This window comes from Chelmon rostratus, chromosome 12, assembly GCF_017976325.1.
Source record: "Chelmon rostratus isolate fCheRos1 chromosome 12, fCheRos1.pri, whole genome shotgun sequence".
Taxonomy (NCBI): domain Eukaryota; kingdom Metazoa; phylum Chordata; class Actinopteri; order Chaetodontiformes; family Chaetodontidae; genus Chelmon; species Chelmon rostratus.
The window spans coordinates 16,927,404-16,948,893 of NC_055669.1; the positions used below are offsets into that span (position 1 = coordinate 16,927,404).

Here is a 21,490-nt window from a genome sequence, read left to right on the forward strand (position 1 = left end):
TCACACAGCTGTTGTCTGCTTGATGCTGTGGAAGCTGATCCTGGTCGGAGATGTCGGGATGGACATGGCTCGTGCCACTCGCACTCGAAGGGCGTGGTTGTCCTGCCAGCGGTGCCACCGCTTCCTCACTGCAGAACGTACCTAAAATGTTCAGAAAAAGGATGTTATTGCACTTATTATAACTGCTTTGTATATGCATAAAAGAACAAATGTTATAACCTCATGCTTGTCTCAAAGGAATAGTTCAACATTTTGGGAAATATATATATATATATATATATATTTATATATATATATATTTGCTTTCTGATGGCAATTTAACATGTTGTTCTCGACCAACCTCACAAAGTCACATCTACGTAAACGTCACGGCGGCAGTCGTACTTGGTTGAATATAGTAAGATATTAAACATAATTTTCAAAAAGTGAATGCTGTCAGAAAAGACACCTGCAATACGTGTGAATGACTTTAAAAGCTACATGAAGACACTGATGTCACATATTCCCTGTCTGAGAAATGTTTTATCTTAGCTTAGCATAAAGAATAGATGCACATGAAGTTCAATAATTAGCATATTTTGTTTTTGGTCAGGATTAAACAAACAGCAATGTAAATTAATGTGTTTTAAGAGAGATTTAAGAGTTTGATACCACTGTCTGTTGGTTAAATATGAAGCTACAGCCAGGAGACCACTAGCTTAGCATGAAGACTGGGAAGAAGTTAATGTGGCTCTATCCAAAGATGAAAACCCATCACCTATACAGCTCACTAATGAACACGTTGTATTTGGATCTTCTTTGTTTAATCCATACAAAAACTAAAGTGTGAAAACAAGTTGAGACAGAGCTAGGCTAGCTGTTTCCCGTTAGTTCCAGTGAATACGCTAAGATAATTTAGCTGTCTCCTGCGTGTGGCTTCATACTTAACAAACAGATATGAGAGTGGTCTCAATCTTCTCATTTATCGCCATCTACCTGAGTACAAAAATCAAAATGTCCAAAATTCGAAACCATTCCTCAGCGCCACACAACCACTTTTGCCAATGACAATCTTGAAGTTTTTTTAACTAATTGTAAAGGGGTGATTCTTCACAATTCTTCCCGATAAACCACATCTCAACCCCAGAGCTCCAATTAATTCCAGGGCTGGAATAGAGCAGCAAGACATTCCTTAATTTTTGACTTACTGACAAAGTAATTCTTATCATGGTATTAATGACTTGAAACAGCTGGAATTCCAGCAATTTTCTCAATTCTAATTATATGAGAGGCCAATCATCCTAATGCTACAATTTCACTCCTGGAACAGAAAATCTTGTGGCATTTTTTTTCCCTGTATGAAAGCTACCTGATACTACCCCTGCTGCACAAAAACTGTAACTAGGAGTGTGGTTAAAAAAGAACAGCAGTAAACTAATCAAAGAAATCCACATGGGCTTTATTAAGATTGTGTATCAAGAAAACATGGTGGCAACTTAACTGCATTCATGAATACCGACTTTTGCAAAGCAGTGACTCACCTCTCCATTTAGAAAGCAGTAAAACACTGACACGAAGAACCCCTGCAGAATAAGACATTACTATTAGATTACTACTGGATATTGTGAATGCAGGTGTGTAACAGCACCTTAATCAGACATCAGAGGATTCAGATGTTGCAGTCATGAGAAGAAAAGGCAAAAGAAATGAATCTTGGGAACACATTTTATTGTGTCAGATATAGTTCTTGATGCTAAAGTCTTGCTTGAAATCCGTTTTTTCCTCCCACTTGGTCTCACATACAAGTGCAGAAGATAGAAAGATTAAAAAAAAAACTGGCCACAGAGGAGAAATCATGCCCACGGGGCCCCTGTTAATCCTGTCAGCTGAGAGCTCTGAACATGAGGCAGGAGGGCCATACTGTGTGCGAGCACAGCCAGGATGCTGCTTCAGATCATCTTCCCACAAGAAGGCTCATAATCTGAAAAGTCATCCAGACAGGAGTGCCACGGCCATGCGATAACGCGCATTAAGAAATCTGCATGATTCACTGTGTATACAGTGCGAGTGGGTTTTCGAGCGTTAGCCGGTGTCACACTGCATCATTATCCCCATCCTCACCTGAAAGGACTGCAAAAAGGAGTTGAAATAGATGAAAACGATTTGTGAGATGTCGTCCTCCCCCGGATTCACAAAGAAGAGCATGTAGGTGATGCCCAGCAGAGGTAGCAGGACTAGTGTTGCTTTCACGGCTTTTCTGTGAAGACAGATATGGAACATCAGCTGGCTCATTTCTAAACTGACTATAATAAGAACTTGGACTTCATCCGACAGATTTTGGAAAATGCATGACTGTTTCAGTGGCAAAAAAAAAAAAAAAAAAACACACACACACACACACACACCAACGCTTTGCTTCACAGAATAGCAACACATTATTAGAGATGAAGCCTAGTTTGCCATATGGGTACCACGTTCTCTTGAGGCAATTTCTGCTAAGGGTTTATAAATGGCACACTTTTATCCAAGGCACTTTGCAAGGTTCTTCTGCTCATTCACGCCATCACACATCGATGGCAGCGAGCCACCTCGCAGGGTGTCTTGCCCAAGGACACTTGTGGACAGGAGGACAGACCTGCCAATCAGCGAATGACTCACTCTACCTCCTGAGCCCACACGGTTCATAAAATGTAACTAATGGTGAATAAATAATTTACCAACGCTTTATTGATCAGATGATTGATTAGCCATTAGGCAAAAAGTTTGTGTTGCCAGGTTTCAAGAAACCCTTTTTGGTGGTTTTCATCATTTGCATTTGATAATGCATTTCTACATTTGCTAATAAACAATCAGGTGTGCAGTTAATAATGCTAATACGTAATTAATTTTAAGTCTGCAGGTGTAAATGTTGCTAAGTTATCGTAAATTGTTTTGGTCCAGAGGTTCTGCGGCTCTTTCCCAGGGGCTAAGTTGTTGAAGTGACCATTAGATGACTTTTTCTGATGAACTAAAGAGCGGGATAAAAAGATCAGGGAACTCATGATGGAGATATACTCTTTAAGAAATAAGTTTCATGCCTAGCTGAGCATGCAAATTCCTGTCCCGTTACCCTGCTGTTTGCTGTATATTGTTCATTTAATTCTGGTAAAACTGCCAGCCCTTTGAAGGAACTATTATGCTCTATTTTTAGGTCGACAATTTATGCCTGACGCTCTTGTTTTACACTCACTTAAATCTGCATGGCTCGTGTCAGCATATCTGTCACACAACAACCATAAATCCAGCTCCAGCCTGAGAAGCCTGAATTGAAGTTGTCTGAGCTGTGACACTGTAAACACCGCGTACACTCTAAATCATCCCCAAGGGAGAAAAATACACTCAAAGTAAAAGGTGGGAAAGCACTCTCACAATTTAGCGGTCAGATGCACAACATAACAGCATGAAGCAGCATTGCGCACAGCTCTCCTTTCTCAAGCCCACTCCAAATCTCTGCATTTAGTCACTCATCAAGCCTTGTCAGACACACGAGAGGTTATCCACTTCCAAAGATTACTGCTGGGGCTGAATGAAAATGGCCACTTCCAAGGAAGACTGTAACTACCATGTGTTCTCGCAGGCCATTTTGTTGGTCTGGACTTCCTTTTTATCACAGTTCAAAAAAACCCTTCATACCGTATCTTTAAATTCAAAACCTGATGCCATTTTTTATTACTGAAACATGAGCAATTAAATTCAAATTTAGACAGAAACTGCCATTCAATTTAATCCAAGCATGCAACAAATGTTAGAAGAAACATATCGAATAAATGAGCATGCAAAAGATTGGAAAGAATCTGACAATTTCCACTTTCTGAGAAGATGATTGAGTGTCAGGGTTTGAGTGGAACACGTCAAAGAAATTGTTATGGTGACTTACGAACAATAATTGCAATTACATGCAATATTTAGCCTGCAAGAGGCACAGCAAAAGCCATCTTTTGTTGTTTTGATAGCCAAGACGACCAAGGAAGCAGCATGAGAGCCTAATTAATGCACTATCAGGTTGGCGATGCCATGGCAGCAGACACTGACCCAGCAAATATGAAAACACTCTATCAATGTGGCACAGCGTGAGGAAAGCAAATAGCAGGACCTGCTAGCCTTGTCTGCACAGGGGGGTGTGTATGATGTGGCTGTAATTTATGGGACTATGGCAATTTAACCTCTGCAGTTTTTTCCTGCCTTGCATCAGGATTGCACCCTCCATCTTTAACTTTAGGGGGGCGTAAAACCCAGTGCCCCTCCATAGATGGCACCAGTGACTGTTATAGGACTTGGCAGTGATTGGATTTGATTTTCAAAATCTTCTCTCTGGGCATCCGTGAGCTTGCTCTCAAAATATATATTCTCTCTGAGAGGGTATTTTGGGATCAAGCTCACACGTGTATGAAATGAAGTCAGAATTTAAATGTCGACACTAATTACGAAGGTTAAAATTTGCTTCCTAAATTGGCTACTTTGGTGCTAAAATTGCACGTCTTTACAGCCTTAAAACATTGCAAGTTAAGGAGGAAACAGTTGCACAACCGTCAACTCACCTGTACTGTATTGTTTCAGATGTGGTTGAAGCTCTTAGTTTGGTCATAAGAATTCTTACTATGTTGAAGAGGAAAACAAAGTTAATCTAGAAAAAAACAACACAGAAAATAATTAGTTTTAAACCCTTTGCTAATGGCTTCCTCTAAAATACGAGCACCATTTTCTGCTGCGAACAGGCTCCGCTCATTAAATGCTGAGTGGGAGGAGTAGCAGGGCGAGTAAAAGCCACCTCCTCTCTCCACGCGACAGTGTTAGATGAGCACACAAACAAGAAATGGTCGCCGCACGCCTGCATGCTGGCAACAGCTTGTACATAACCGTTAGCGGATACGTTTCTATTTATAGTTTCTTATTTTCAGGATTCTTAAAGTGGAAATACCCATCAGCAAGATTAATTTCACCAACAAGCTGGATGCAGGATCTGAAATGAGTTTCATTATAAAACCATTTTCATTGCAGGGCAGATTTTTTTTTTTCATCAGTTTACACCTACCAACAGGCATTAGTGATAAATCTCATGTCAGTGTGAAACGAGTGTACAGTGTGAAGATAGCGGCAGTACATGTACAGTGCAATGATTTTCTGTGTTGTTGCTTACCAGAAGTACAAGAATAACTGGTCCCTGGTAAATGTAGTCCATATATTTTCCAGGTTCTTTACCAAACCAACATCTGTTGGCAGAAGAAAAGAAAGAATCAGCACCGCTGAACTGGACGTACTGGATTCAATCATTTGCAAACAACGACAACGGGTTCACAAAGTGTTCCTGAACCCATGTAGTAACAGCCTTTATCCAATAATCTCTTCACAAAGTGGTGAACCTCGCTCCATCCTCGCTTGTGAGCGACTGAGCCTTTCCAGGATGCTCCTTTCACACCCAATCATGATACTATCACCTGTTACCAATCAACCTGTTTACCTGTGGAATGTTCCAAACAGGTGTTTTTGGATCATTCCACAACTTTCCCAGTCTTTGGTTGCACCTTGTTTGAGACATGTTGCTGCATCAAATTCAGAATAAGCAGATATTTACAAAAATCAATGAAGCTGATGAGGTGAAACATTATATTGTTATACAATATATTGTCTTTGTCAAATGAATTATTTATGTTTTACACGTTGTCCCAACTGTTTTGGAATCAGGGTTGTGTTACAGGGACTTTTTAGGATACTTACTGTTCATTTTCATAATACAACTTTCCTATGGCCCAGGCAACTATTATAGGGCATGGAATACCTGGAATAAAGAAATGACAAATAAATAATAACATAAAACATTTATAGGATAATGGTCTTAAAGGTACAACATGTAAGATTTGACCACCTGTCGGTCACGCCAAACTAACAGTGGGAAGCGTGTCGCCAGAGTAACCGCTAACTGCTGCTCACTATGCTCACTGCTGTAGCTACTAGCTGCTGTTAGCTAATTAGCTCCGTTAGCCGTGCAGCTAACGGCCCTATTAGCTGAGCTCGGAGCACATGGGGATTTTTGGTGTTTACACCGCGGACGAGAGAACCGAGCTCAGCGGCCTCCAGGTGAACGCGACCGGATCAACACAACCCCTAAGACAGAAGGAGGCCAGTTTGACGACAGAGAAAAAAGTGCCGAGGTGATTTACAGCAGCTCCAACCAGGACTGACTCCAGGGACGAGGATGACACAGCAGGCCGGGATGAGGGAGCAGCGAGAGGAAGGTCAGGAAAAGACACAACACTTTCGGTAGGTTTTATTTATTTTCTGTTTGAATAAAGTGGGTCTTACGACGAGTTAACCTAAGTACAAGAAGGAGATTTAAAATTTAGACGTTGTGCTATTTAATAAAAAAACATCTACAAATATTTCCTTTATTGACATTCTGTGAGTTTATTTTGTTTATTTATTAGACGAAAAAGCTAAGAACACTTGTGAACGTAGAAGAAGCCTGGCCTCTTGAGGTAAGGCTAAGTGGTATTAGCGGTAGTAGCTGGTTAGCATGCTAACTTCACTAAACATCTCTGCAACACAGCACACAGATGCCTTTGTCTGATCTCAGAGCTGATACTTCTTCACTTTGTTGATAATGTTAGATTATTTTTTGAACGGCTTAAATAGAAACTCTGGCCATGTCTTACATATTGTACCTTTAAATGACTGTTATCAAGAAACAATTAAAGCATGAGTTCAATGTGTTGTTTATTTTGTAATCCACAGTTAAATGCATTTGGTAGTCTAACTACGTACAGCATTTCTTCTCAGTGGCACTGGAGGGAGTCAGAATAATGAAGGTGAAAATCACCAAATGGGTTTGTTTTCTTTCCAACAGAACCATAAAACACTGTGCAGTTTGATCAAAATGGAGAAAAATAACAAGACTCCAGTTACAAAGCCCAAACTTTAAAAAAAAAATGGAAGGAGGGCTTCACAGTCATATAAAACACCACTCAGGAGCCACAGCTGCTGCCCTCATAGAGGTCGAGCAGAGAAATAATGGATTTATGTAGGTATAACTGAAAAACACATGTTGTGTAATGGGTGCTGGTCTTCTCAGAAGCTTTGACAAACTAAATAATACACTTTGAGAAACACTGAAAGGTGAGGTGAGTCATCCTGGAGAAAGATTGTTGATATTGCCATCTCTCCTTCTCCACAATGCGATTACATTTTAGTATTCCCTCTCCCTCTCCCACATTCAATATTGCTTATTGACTGGTATATTGATGTGTGGCCATCTTTCCCCAGAATGACTCACCCCAACTTGAAAATAATATGAGGAAGATTTAGATAAGTGCCTTAACAGATGCCATTTGTATGCAAATCAATTCAGTCAAGCCTACTTAAATTCCGATTGAATTCAAATCATCTCAGAAGAAGATCAGTCCATGTGAGATCTCCATTCTTCACATTACTGTAGGCCTGCCGCACTGCGCTGGTCATGGCGGTTTTGAGGAGAGGACATCCACATTCTTTGCTCCAGGGATTTTATTTGACTAAATGTGCTTGAATCATCAGTGATAAAAGAAAACCCTTTGGAGTTGGCATGCTGTGAGTAAGATTTTTAAGAACTTTCTATGCAATGCGTATTTCTTTTTTGAATTTTTAGTCTGCAAAACTCCATTGTACCTTTGGGCTGCTTTATACTGCATGAACGAAAGAACGATCTGAAGTTTGGTAACTAGCCAGACAAAGTGGATCAGATGTTCGTACAGGTGAAATGACCTGAAATGGAGCTGAAAGAATACAGGTCTGACCCTATTTCGATCCCAGCTAACATCAGGCCTCTGGTGGAAGACGGATTTAACCTGCCCCACTTCCATCAGGTCCTAATGAATTCTAATTAACAATCTCTCAAGACTTATATCAGATATCTTTACTGGCTCGTGGTTCTCTCACAATGCAGCAGTAAAAATAAAAAAAGAATTTGTACAGATTATTCTTCATACCTCGGGCTTTTACGACACAAGCCTGTATTCACCCGTTCACACAGTGGTAGCTTGGCCACCTGCTCATAACAAGCATTAAGACACTCACACACTGATGTACACACTTGAGTACAGCATCAAGAGCAATTTGGGGTTCAGTATCTCGCCCAAGGATACTTCGACATGTAGGCTGCTGAGGCTGGGTGGACGGCCACTCTCCCTCCTGAACCACAGTCGCCTCTTTCTACTTTCCTTTGCTGCCGTGACATGAATTTTCCCTACAGGCAAATTATTCTGTTTTTTTTTTTGTTTTTTTTTTCTTTCATGGATGGAACATAACAGATGAAGAGCATTACAGAAAATGAAAATAGCATTTTTCAAGATATAGCGTTCACTGAAAATACACCCCACGGGGTGTGTGGGTACGCACATATATTTGATTAAAACAAAAGCCAAGTCTAATCTGGCCCTGCAGGAGTCCTTAGTGAGTTTCAAGTACTGGTAAATTGACCTTCCTCAAAGAGGAAGCCGTCGTGATTATCTCATCCTCATAAGAATCACATTAGGTCACTAAAACTAGATTGATTTGTCTGATATCTGCCTTCGGTTACTTCTATTTTAAAGCCAATACGAGCTTCCCAATCATGTCATCCATGTGTCATTACCAATTATATGTCATCTGCTCTTCTGTTAGTTATCTATTTATTTTTCATTACTTAAAGCACTGCTGCATGACCTAGATGCAGTAAAGTACGTGTTTATTTTTCTTCCTGCAAGAACACATAATGTCCATTAAAAAAAAAGGAAAGACAGAATATGTCAGACTGATTCAGGGAAGCGTACAAGCATGTTTCCATGTGTGCTTTTCTGCCTCTAGATGGAGAAGCCTGACACTGAGCTTTTTTAGTAGCTCACTGTCAAGGTGAGCATTGATAATTCATGTGGTCATGACGGGGCATCTGCTCCATGTTCGAAACTCATTCTATCACTGGAAGTCAAGCACAAAAATTTTGACATTTTGCACACTTCACCGCAGCTCTGTTCTCTCATGAAATCAAAGGCTCATCTTGAAGCACTGGCGGGTCTCCCTCCGCTCCACCCGCTGACCAGGCTTCGCTAAAGCACTTTCATTCAGGCAAATGTTCACTTTGAATTGGGGAGAAATGTCATATAATACTGTGGTCCATCTGTTTCACAGGCTGGTTTTCACTTAAAGCAATTCAGACACATTGTGACTGAAACTGAGCATCCTGGCCAGACAACCACACATCAACACAAACAGAAGTATTTTTAAAGGACCGCATGTGAGCATTTATAATGTCACAAATCATCATAGACATTCACAGTTATTTGAAAATATTTATCCAAACTCAAAATTGCCTGATCATGTGATTAAAAGGTTCAGAACGGCCACTGTATGGACTGATCGCGTGATATGGTTGAAAGCACAAAAACAGCCACCAAGTGGGACCGTGAGGAGGGATTGTTTTGTTAGCTACTGTTTCAAGGTCAAGAAGGAATCGTAATCTTGATTTTGGATCACCGAACACAAAATACATATCATTCTATAAAGCAAAGCATTTGAAGGCAGAAAATATAAAGTTTAACTGGAGTTTAAATTGGGTTTTGTGGACCGGTTGACTCAGGTTCTAATATTTTTCATTTTGAATTCAAATCCAAAGGGAAAATTATTATAAAAACTAGGAAAACGTCCCATGTTACATCTTGGTGGTAAAAGAAGTTATGGAGGCCCTAAAGTCCCGAAAGGTTTTCACCTTGTGAGAACAAGTTAAGGATCTTGTGCGCACAATTATCCTAAGTTAAGATCTGCTAAGCAAATCCATGACAGACCTTTGCTTTGAAGAACACATGATAATAACTTGTTTGCACAAGATAAGACATTTTTTTAAATCACCTCACGTGACTTTAGGGGCTCTGTAGGAATAAACACTTCACCGTTTACTATTTTCCTTCAAATTAAAAATATTGTAAGTGTGCCAAGCTGTGATTCCTGTGTATCGTACGCAACCAAGAGCTGAGTGAAGCGTCAGTAATGCACTGTCAGCATGAACATACTCACACCAGCCGATGAAAAGGAAGACCCACTTTCGGAGTTTATCGGTTGAATAAGTCATTACAATGGCTGTGTGAAGGTAACAGCCTTCAACGAACATCCAGAAAAAGTTTGTCACCACAAAGTAGTTGTATATCGTTGTAATTAATCGACACCAAGGCTGAAAAAGAAAGCACCCAAAGTTAGTTGTTGATTGCAACAGAGACACTAACACTGTCCTTGATGTGAAAGTGCTCAAGCTGAATATCTTCTAATGGATTTACTGGATGCGTTACCTGTGTGCAACACACAACACCGTAAGTGAACGCTGTTACCTCATTGCTCTCGTGGATATTGTGGTCAATCAGCTGAAGCAAAAACCACATGGCATTCCTCAGGATGAAGGTGGTGATCAAGTTCCAGTGGATGATGTTTCGAAGGCATCGTATGCTCCTGTACCACAAGTCAAATCATCATCATCATCATCATCATCTTTTCATGGAGGCAGTACATCTTATAAACTGAGGTTATGGGTCTGATAATAATAATAGCAATAATAATAAAAATTATAACTGTGGGCAATATTGGCCTTTAATTACCCTGTCTGTAATCTATTTGACAGTTGTGTCATTGCAGACGATCGAATAGTACAGGCATACAGTCTGTAATTTACTTAATTTCTTTGGCATAATATAATTTCTCCAATATTCAAAGTATGCCAAATTATGTATTATCATTTCCTGTTTGCACTGCACTCACGGGTGCAGGCAACTATCACTGGATTACTTTGAAGTTGAGGAAAACTTGAAAATGTGATGATTTTCAAGTTCTGGGCCAACAAAGGAGCGTCTTTTTTTCAGATTTCTTGGCTAAACATGGACGTTCATTCACAATAGACAGCAGAGCTGTTGATATCTATGGTGTAAGAGTGTAGTGAAGTAGCACTGAATTTAAAAGTACATGTATCATGTCTGCTTGATCAAATCTGACTCAGTTATGACTCAGAGAAAAAGGAGTTTTTCATGCAAATTGGGGTTAAAGGACTCCTGTACTGTACTGTAGAAGTGGTGGGTCATCATGCTTTAAAGAGCTGCTAAAAGATGATGATTTATTTTGTCGGTTTTAGGTTCAGATGACGGTCAGCAATGCCGTTTCAGAGAATGTCTTATCCTGTCAAAACAGAACTTCTTTCAAAAGGTCACTAAAACACAAATTGATGAATGTCACACACAGATGTTGCATGGAAACTGCTTGTTTTTATTTATTTTTCGGCAATATGACTGTTTTTTGTTTTCATCATTATTATATTTACTATATTTATTGTTTCATGTGTTGAGTCATTTCACTTTTCTGATCTTTATATTTGGCTTATGTTGCATTTTCTGGTCTTAAAGATGCTGTGATTTAAAATTGTTGTCTTTTTTTAAACTATTGTTGTTGTTTATCTGTGGACCCCAGAAAGACGAGCGACCGCTCGGAAGCTAATGAGGATCCATGTGAAGAATAAAGACTACAGACGAAGTAGTTCCATGAAATCTAAAGAGATTTAATTTCGGAACAAAATGCTGAAAATTTTGGTCTTCAGCTAGAGAGAAATCAATATTTGCCTCCAGAGGCCCAAATCGATCAAACCACAGCGAACAACCCAGCTGAGTCCGGTAAGCATCCGCCCGGCAGATGTAGGTGTGTGTGCGGTTCTGTGTGTGTGTGCGCGTTCAAACGAGGACATGAAAAGAGGCAGGGCTGTTCAGAAGAAAGCCGTGTTATGAAATACACATTATGTCTTTCTTAGCCCCCTTCTGAGGCGAGCTGCAGAGCTCTATTCATTTGACATAAGCGAGTTAATGATAAGCAGTCGAGGATATCACGTGAATTCCCCTGATTGTCTTCTCTGAGGTCTCATGCATACAGGACACATTTAGACGGCGACTATTTCTGTACTTGCCTTAAGCACAAGAAGAGAATGAAGGCCACGACTAGAGCTCCCACGGAGATACAGTGGCCTAGGTAGTTGATGATCAGCGCTATTTTGTAATGCATGGGATATTTTCTCTGCAAAGACAACACGTGAATTACTTCTTGAATGTGCTGGAGAAGAGAGCAAAGAGACGAGGTGACGAAGACATAGAGACATGAGCAGAGCCGGGGCGTATCTCTCTGTTTGTCTGTGCAGGCTTCATTGTTTTGAGGTCTAACTTTCAGCGAGAGAAAGCAAATGTCATTGACACACTTCAGATGTCAGGCTTAAAATTATCTGAGAAAATAGAGCACGACCCAGAAATACACATAACCAGGAGACGTGAAGCGAGGTAATCAGGCCAAAAACTCACACATCAGTCTTACGGTTTGGCCTGGAGCTTCGCTTAGAGGGGCACAGACAAGAATACTTCCACTTTAAATGAAATACATAAGATATAAAAAATACAGCTCAATGAGTAATCAAGACACCATGTTTCCTCTGCTAGATGTGATTGGTTTTCCCTGTGTGCTATTAGGGTGAATGTGAGGAACCATGATGAGCATTTATCTGAGATTGCTTGCAGAACGAAGGACGTAGCAGGACTGCTCCTGCGACGCCACACTAACCTTCTCCTCCAAAATGGGCTCGCAATTGGAGTAATTGCTCTTCAACGCCCACGTCCCATTATCCATGCATTCCCTGTAAGCACTCCCTGCAACAAAAGAATGAAGAAAGCAGTGAAATTGCAGTATTGTCGCGTCCGTCGCTGGTGTTTTCAAATACGTCTTGAACTCAATTTGCTCGTCCGGTCGAGCCTCTCATCTGCAGTCGACATCGCACGCTGAGGCCGGCAGAGTCGCGCTGGTCGCGTGAGACAGTTGTTCGCTGCGGCGAGGTTACCGTGAGGTGTTTGCCAGGAGGATGAGCTGAAACATCCTTGTAATTTCTCTGGGTCTCAGTTCAAACTTGAGGACAGACTACGGTCTGTCTAAGTCTTCTACCAGCTGAGCAGTAGACATTTTTATTCATGGTGGGGAAAATGCAAAGCCTCTTACTCTGTCAGTTTATTTGCATATCTTTTAAAACCCGCTTTCCGCAATCACCTTTGAACTGAATTTTTCATTTTGCAGTTCCCCACCGTGCATTCGGAGGCCCCCTTTATCTCTTTAACACTGGGAAAAGTAGAAAGAGTTTATTTTCTTCTATTCAATTATGGCCAGCCACTTAAAGTGATAATTCAAAGCACTCTGCTGCCAAGGTACACATTAATTATTTATGTTTTTTTCTTACTTTTTATTATCATTGTGCATGCAAACTCACATTAATTATGTTATTTGCTGCTGTTTGAACTGATTTATGCTCCTTAAACCTTCTGTTACTATTCCGCCATCACCGGTCGAGGCCTCCAGTGTCTATTATTTATTCATCTGCAAATAAATGCTTTCCAGATGTTTGTCTCACTTTTCAGAAAGGTGCATGACACTTATTTTGTTCCCTTTGGGGATGAATAGCTTTGTAATGTTTACATTCACTCATCATGACTCAACGATTCTTGTCCACACCAACAGGAACACAACAGTATGATAGAAAACGAGGAGACCATCCACCTAAGAAATGCCTACAGCGATTCTTGAGGCAGTGGCAGCAGCAGAATAAGACCCTTTGCATTCGAATTAATGTTACGTAATGTGACATTTGTGTTTGGAGAGCAGAGAGCAGGAAACAGCTTGTGGCAGGCCCAGAAGTAAAAGAAAAAAGGTCCATTAAAGCAGGCTCATAATATGCTTTTATTTGACTTATGGCAACGCTTGCTGTATTATGACGAGACAAAGCTTTGTACTGTTGATGAAGACAAATCCCAGTTTCCAGGCGTTTGAGTAGGAGCTGTTTATTGCAGTGGTAAATCAAAGTCACTTAAACCACTAAAGCACTTGACTGACTGGAAGGTGAATCTCTTGAGACGCAGTAAAACAGTCAATTGCAATTCACTCTGAAACACTGAGTGCTTGTTTGCTTGACTTTCTGAAAAAAAAAAAATAATAAACTGCCCCAACGTGCTCATTGATCAGTTGCCATGAAGCATTTACGGAGCCCCTGTGCAGTCGAGCAAACGAGATATCGCAGCTCATGCCTCATGCATGATATGAACATGAGCTAAAGCAGATAAACTGCAGAGCGAAGGCTGTTGAACGTCGAGTGATTTCCACGAGGGAAATCAGAGATCAGTTTGGAGCATTTCGTGAAATAGTTTGTGGTGCACGCTGAACGACAAGAGAAAGCTGAAACGCGACATTGTGATGTAGTTCAACAGGCTGTTTCAGTTCCTGTGGCCCCATTTGAATTTGAATGTACAACAACACATATAAGTCTGTAACAAGAGCTCTGTGGCGCAATCGTGAGCTTTATTATTAAAGCTCACATCAAAATGTTTGTACCACTTTCTAATAAAGAGTTAATAAGATGTAACTAATTGCCTTCTTAATAGTTATAAATAAATCTTACTTTATAGATAGTTAAAAGTCATTAATTAGAACAACTTTTTGGGTTGCCAAGTTATGAAGAACTCAGTTTAACCAGCATGACACTTCCTTTCTCTTCTTGTGTTGTGATGTTTTAATTATTAGGCTTCTCTCTAATGGACTGTTCGGCCTCTGACCTCATTGTCTTTAACAATATCAATGACTAATAATGACTTTTAGAACATTCATAGTTGCAGACCTGATGGTTTATTTAGAAAGCAGAGTGAGAAAACCACTAGGTCACTACCTGGCAACCCAAATTTGTTCTTATTAAAAGCTTAGAACTGGTCTACAATGTGTTAGTAAGTGGAAATAAAAGGTGCCCTGTCAGACACAATTATTAATATGAATTGTGTGGGTGTCTGAGTAATCTTTATGAGTAATCAAACTTTGTTCCACAAATTTTGCTTTGCAAACTTTGCATGGGAGAGCAGTTTAAATTTGACTGTGAAGGTGTGATGATGAATCACTGGAATTCTTTCTCTGATTAAATTCCACTTTTCCTGCGCTGGTGAAGCCATGTTGTCTGTATGTGTGGTCAGTTATCGCAGGAACAATGACGAGCCCCACGACAAAATGCAGCAGGCAATGTGGAACATACGCTGTGGTTCTCCAGTGAGCCGTCCTTCAGCATGAATGAACTAATCAAATTTCACTTCTTCATCCCAACACAATGACTAAAACGAAGCACATCATAGATGATCTGTGCAGACAATCAGAGGCATTTTGGACACTGGGACAGGGATGTCAGTGTTGGTTGATTTTGTTTTTCAAACAACCCATTAACACCCATTAATCTGTAACTAACCTAAATACAAGAGGCGTTTTCCTTTTAGCCAAACGCTCCATTGGCTGACCAACACAACACGACCAACCGTGTCTCCACCACACAGCAGCTTCTCTGTGAGGTTTTGCATCACACTACCACCCCCAGCCCCGATGCCCCCACCCCCCACTGGACATGTCAGCCTGTCAGCTTGTTCTTATTGTGGTGCAGCAGAGTGCTATGACTACTAAACCAAAGAGCAGCATCACAGAATGTACATGTGACTGGGATGTCTTTCTGGAGGAAATGTTCCCAGCTTAGCACGCTTAATTATTACCTCCTTAAATAATTATAAGACTGCTAGCTAGCAAAGCCGATAGCAGAGTGTGTGTGTGTATGCAAATGAACATATAAACCAACATGCAAAACTAGTCAAAAATATTCTCTGTGGTTAAGCATTTGACAGACAGCTGACATCCTTACACTTGAATCACTTAAAGTCATAAGCAGCTAAAATCCCTCCAGTCAGGTCAGTCCTCACCATCTGAAGTGACAACCAAGCCAGAGGGTGGATGTTATACGCTGATACATTATTTTAAAAACATGGTGGAGAATGACTCCTCTTATCCTGAGACATGTTGCATCTGCAGACAAACTCAGAGCCAATAAAGTACCTTTATAGTACCTTTAGGTTGTCTGAGCTGACATTGCAGGAGCATCACACAGTGCTTTCCGCATAAACTTCTCAGTTTCTCCAGGCAAATATCACACTGTGTTTGTGAAACACGCCGCGATGGTGCAGAAATAGAGGAGGGGGAGCAGGTTGTGAGTTTTGTCCCTGTGAGCTGTTCTACTGAGGCAGGACTAATTCAAGGCACTGGTGCAGGGAGAGCACATTTCTGACTAACCATCTGTGCACTGCGCATGATAAACCTACTCTCTTCACATGTATTACATTCACACGGCTAAAATGAAAATCACAGAATGACTAAGTCGCCCTGGAATTTGAGTAAGGGATAAAGCTGAGGGTGTTAGCAACGCTGCGAGCAGCCCAACACTGACCACACTTCACTGGTGTAAATAGACATAAGGAGACGAAAGAAATGTGCAATTCCCAACTGGCATGCTCCGTGCCAGCATTGCCCACCTCCACCGCCAGCCACCCCGCCAACTTTCTTGTTTTTCTTGGATGCAAACACCACATGGCTGTGGTGGGATTTGAAGATTTGGAAGTTAGCTTGACAAGATGAATGAGGAAAGGTGTTTGACTGACATACATTTAGTCCGGTTTGGTTGTTCGTGAAGTGGTTCTTCCATGAGGGGTCAAACACATTAAAGATTCAGTTATTAATTGTGAAGTAAATTAGTAATGAATTCCCAACCAGGAGGACAAACCATCTCGTCGCTGCTGCTCAGCTTCACTTTTTTCTTTCAGCTGATTGTGTCTGTGCTGCCAACCGTGAGCCCTGCGTCAATGCCACAGGAATATTACTGTACAGCATTTTTCACTTAAAGCTTGTGTAAGCCTGCCTTCCTCTGGTGTTTGATTGCTCAGTGCTTTAGTCCGTCATCTGCCTCGTTAGTTCTGTGTTATTTCTGAGCCAGTAGGTCAGTTTCCTGATGGATGGGCTCACACAATAAGAGGAAAAAATTGACATGACGACGACGCCCCCTCCAAGCACCACGTGCGGCTCCCAGCTTGTCACAAATTACCCTCTTGTTTCAGCTGCTTTGAGAAATAGCCAGTAAAGCTTGAGCCTTCTATTTGCACAGATTTTAGATTGTAGTAAGGATGAAAGGCCATAATATCTCAATGCCGTGCGATCAAAACAGCTCATGCGAGCCGCGCACCTGAGCCGCTGGGTACGACGGTGCTTCCTTCAAGCCATTTGAAATGTAATTTCATTAGCTGGGGACAGAGCAAACTAGGCCATACCATAACAGCATGGGGATCTCACAGCTCATTGCAGTTTGCTATTTCAATTAGGCAGCAAGAAATGGAGCAAACCTGCCATGTTGCATATGTAGAGATCAGAGGGCAAGTGAGGACATGAGGGCAAGAGTCCAGAGGACGCAAACACAACATGACAACACAGGATGAAGATTCAGGATGATGGGAAAGTCTCTTAAACATTTATTTACAACTAAATTATCACTTGAGAAATATTACAGTAAATGTATATTAAATAAATTGAATTATACATACATAATTCTATATTAAATAATGTCAGAAATATTCGATTATCAAACATTTTACAAAATCATCCTACAGCTATGATTTTGATTTAAAGAGCTTGAATAGCCTCACACAAAAGTAATCCCTCTCAATCTTATGACTCAGTAGAAGGGTGTGGTGGTGTATTTATCTGCAGAGACACCCCCCGTCTATATTTTCTCATTTTCTTCTTATTTTGCTGTGGCCAGGATATTTCAAGGCTGCAATCTTTGGACAGTGTGTGTGTGTGTGTGTGTGTGTGTGTGTGTGTGTGTGTTGGCACCAGCCAGTAACAGTGCGCAGGTGAGGTCTGGACTTCATAAAAAGGTAGCAGCCAAAAACAGCATGCATCCAGGAGGAAGCTACAAAAATGGCGGACACAGCGCCAAAAAAACTGTTTACAAACCATAACTGACAATTCCTGCATAGTATGAGTTTAAGTTCAAGAGGCGCTTCCCAAAAGCATCATAAGGTGAATGATCACGGAATAACAAGTGCCTCACACACAGCAGTCTGGTGGATAGATAAAGCACCCCAACTGGTTTCCGCATACCAACCAAGTGCAGAGCAGGGATCCAGTGGGGATAAGCCACGGATCAGCCTGCGCCCCATCATGACCCAGTACATTTTAGATGGTTGCAACCATCTAACCACCTGCAGGAAGAACCTCTGCTTAAGAATAATATCTGGCCTTAAACATCAGCCAAAGTTCCCACCCAGGAATGAATCATGTTTTGACGGAAGTCCATCAGCTTCACACATCAAAATCCAACTACACATCTTGGGAGGCACCAATGCATATGTGCATAAAGCCTTTTATGCAAGGAAATGTGGCGAATTGCCTGAAGCGGTGTCACTTGAATCAGTTGTATGTGAAGACTTCAAGTTAATAGCGTGGTGTTAGGAAGAAGTGAGTTTATCAGACGTCCGTCGCCCGTTCCTCATCTCTGTTTCAGGCTAGCAGCTCGAGGCTACATTAGCTAGCATAGCACACAATTTCTGACTGTTTGCATTCGAGTTGAATTGTGGGTAATGTAGGAGTGCAGTGCTAAATCAGTGAAGCAGTTTTGCTTTTATGCTAAAATATTCCAAGTATAAATGATTTCTTAGTGTCATTTATGCTTCATGCGTTCTTCTTAATATAGCACAGCTATACGCCACTTTACTTTAAAGTGTGTTCAGTGTCCTTGTTGAGCACCCCAGACAGCTGTATTCAGAAGCTCTTAATGGCAAGCAGATGTCCTCACTCTTAAGAGCTGCTTTGGGAAATGTGCGTAACAGTTTTGGAGGGTGTGCAGAAACGCTGTTAGAAAATACTCATAACTTCTAAAATCAATCAGCTGGCCTTGATCTGTTTTTCTGTGTAACCTCTGCAATTATCAAGGTGGAATAAAATAAGGGGAAGTCACTAAGAGAGTTAAACTTGTAAAGTAAACTATTCAGGTCATTTCTAACACAGTCCAAGCTGTGTTTTTTTTATCGGGAGCCACTGGACCTTTAATATTTGTCTGAAACTGTTATATAATAATGTAACTTTCTGGATTATGTTTTTTATTTTATTTTATTTTATTAATTTTTTTTTTTTTACAGTGTCAGGATGGTTTGTACCATTTTGGTGCCTGCTTCTCATCTCCATGTCTGTTATGTCTGCCTTTGTGTGTGTGTGTGTGTGTGTGTGTGTGTGTGTGTGTGTGTGTGTGTGTGTCAGCGACCCACCCCCTGCCCCCCCTGCCCTTTTTGTCTCAGATGCAAAAATGTCCTTTTCAAAGGGCAAATGGCTTTTTTTCCCCTCACATGTTTTCTGCATTTATCATCTCGCTGGACTAAGAATGCCCTAAATGATGTGTTTGCCCAAACACATAGTACAAGACACGAGGCGCTGCCTCTGTGTGGTGCAATGCAAAACTCAAACTGTTCTGTATCTGGAGAGAAATGACTAGACTGCCTCCGGTTTCCAAAAAATCTCAAATATATGAATCAGATGATCTGTGGTTCAGATCATAAAGTGTTAGTCTCCAGTGAGTCTAACTTGTCAACACCAACAAGCCAGCATCACAACATTAAAGCGCGACGATCCCTTAGCCCTTGATTGGCCCAAGTTTGATCAAACACAACATGGCAGCTAAGCCACATCACAAAAAAATAATACTGTCCTGTCCTTGTCACATTCATTCTGTTCTACATTTTGTCAGAGGTGCTGATCCTACTTTTTCAAAGCTAGACAAAGTCCCTGGATCCCTGGCATTATCAGCACATGGATTACCTAAACTACGTCTCTGGGCCTCAGCTGCTGAAAGCCCAGACGATGGTAGGACACAAGTCACACATACATCAAAAAGTAATTAAACTTATTCCACTGGGTAAAAGCTTTCTGGTGCTATAGCTGCAGTTTAACTCTGAGCTTTTCTGTTCAGATGCAGATATGCATTTGACTGTTGCCTTCCACCAGTAATTAGCACTTAAGCAGGGAAAAGCCTTTTAACTCGTAACCTGCTCTGTGTGTGTTTTCAGGGATCTAATTAAGTCCTCTGCAGTGGTCCAGGAAAATTAGGGTGTTGCAATAAACTGCATATGAAGTGAATGTTAGGCACTATGTACAAAGTTTAAAAGTTTAGAAATGAAACACATATTCGAGAAAATGTGCTGAATGTCTTTGTTTTGTCTTCTGTTCCTCCTGTGACACTTTGACACACACTCATGGCTTCTACAAAGGGAGCAGCCCAAGGGAAGGAGGAGCTCTAAAAAAAGACCTTCAAGCTTTTTCTGTGTCATGCACATTTGCAGCTTGTGAAAAAAAGACATATTTTTGCAGAACATTAGGCACCCACTTCTTCTGCTTCATGTAGTTTAAATTACATCTTAGGAACATTGCTAACATGAGTGTAGATTTTAGAAAACGATCATCATTTGCGTTGTGCTTGCAGAGGGCAAAAAGACAGGCTGGAATTCAGTGCAGGGAACCTGCCAGAGAAGAAATCCCACTGTTTTACCGTTTTCTCACAGTGACTCTAAGATACTGTGTCATGCTTGTCCTCCTACGCCTGACAATTGAGATGGCAGTGGGAGATGTGCCTCTAGAAATGTTGCAGCAGGTTTAAACAGAGGAATTACCAAAGAGTGGAGCACCTGCGTGGACTACCAATCAACAAGAGACATATGGGGTCAGTCTAAAAGCCTTGGCTGCTTGCCTGTCCGACCTGCTACTACATTTATCCAACATCCATGCTGCATAGACGGAGCAGGGACATCTTTCTTGGCAAGTTAGCAGCAAATTAGCAGAAATCAAGACTGCAAATTGCAAGTCCTCAAAAGAAAAATAAATGTATTGACCAGACCAAACTCGGTGACTTTCAGTGGCTTGAAATACACATTTTGTTCATGCAGTTTCTCTTGAGAATAGAGCAAGCGTGCAGCTGGGTCAGCAGGGAGGTTGTTAACAGCTTCATTGCTTTTGGAAGTTTCTCTTCCTTCCTCAATTTGTCCTAGTGGCCTTTGCAACTCCCTTGTCCTTCCATCAAGGAGAAAAAGAAAAAAAACATATTATAGTGAAGGGTCTATCAGTGGAAAAACACAATTGCATTTATTGAATATACAGTATTGCATGATTTTTCCTGGATGAAGGTAAAGCTAATCTGAAGAGTATGTGTTGAACAAATCAGGCCATAATCAGGCTGTACATGCAATGGCAGAAGGTCCAGATACATAAATAATACATAATACATAATAATAAAGAGAAAGCTATTGAGAAAAATCTGAAAAGCTCCCTCAACAAATTTACATACCCTTTTGAGACTGACTTCAGCTCTTTCTCCACATCATGGAAAGTCATGCTGCTTTGCTTTAATCAGTTCCTGTTTGTACTATACAAGCAACAATGTCCTGGATTGGTTTGAAAAAGTCTGAATCTGATGATTATGAGCCAAGATCTGAAGGAGAAATGCATTGATTCCTGAACAAACTGAAGCAATCAGAATAAGGAAAACTACCTGAGCAGCTACGAGGAGAAGCAGCTGACAACATGT

The 21,490-nt window shown here is 40.9% G+C and overlaps 1 protein-coding gene across 1 annotated transcript in view; it reads right to left on the minus strand.

Annotated features, from left to right (window-relative positions):
• LOC121614735 (corticotropin-releasing factor receptor 2) overlaps positions 1–21,490 on the minus strand; it is a 32,496-nt gene continuing 11,006 nt past the window's right edge. The window contains exons 3-12 of the mRNA XM_041948771.1: positions 12,595–12,680; positions 11,954–12,060; positions 10,344–10,461; positions 10,036–10,189; positions 5,734–5,794; positions 5,156–5,228; positions 4,557–4,642; positions 2,101–2,236; positions 1,521–1,562; positions 1–141 (exon numbers count right to left, since the gene is read on the minus strand). Coding sequence (XP_041804705.1) covers positions 1–141; positions 1,521–1,562; positions 2,101–2,236; positions 4,557–4,642; positions 5,156–5,228; positions 5,734–5,794; positions 10,036–10,189; positions 10,344–10,461; positions 11,954–12,060; positions 12,595–12,680 — 1,004 coding nt within the window. The remainder of the gene's footprint in view (positions 142–1,520; positions 1,563–2,100; positions 2,237–4,556; positions 4,643–5,155; positions 5,229–5,733; positions 5,795–10,035; positions 10,190–10,343; positions 10,462–11,953; positions 12,061–12,594; positions 12,681–21,490) is intronic.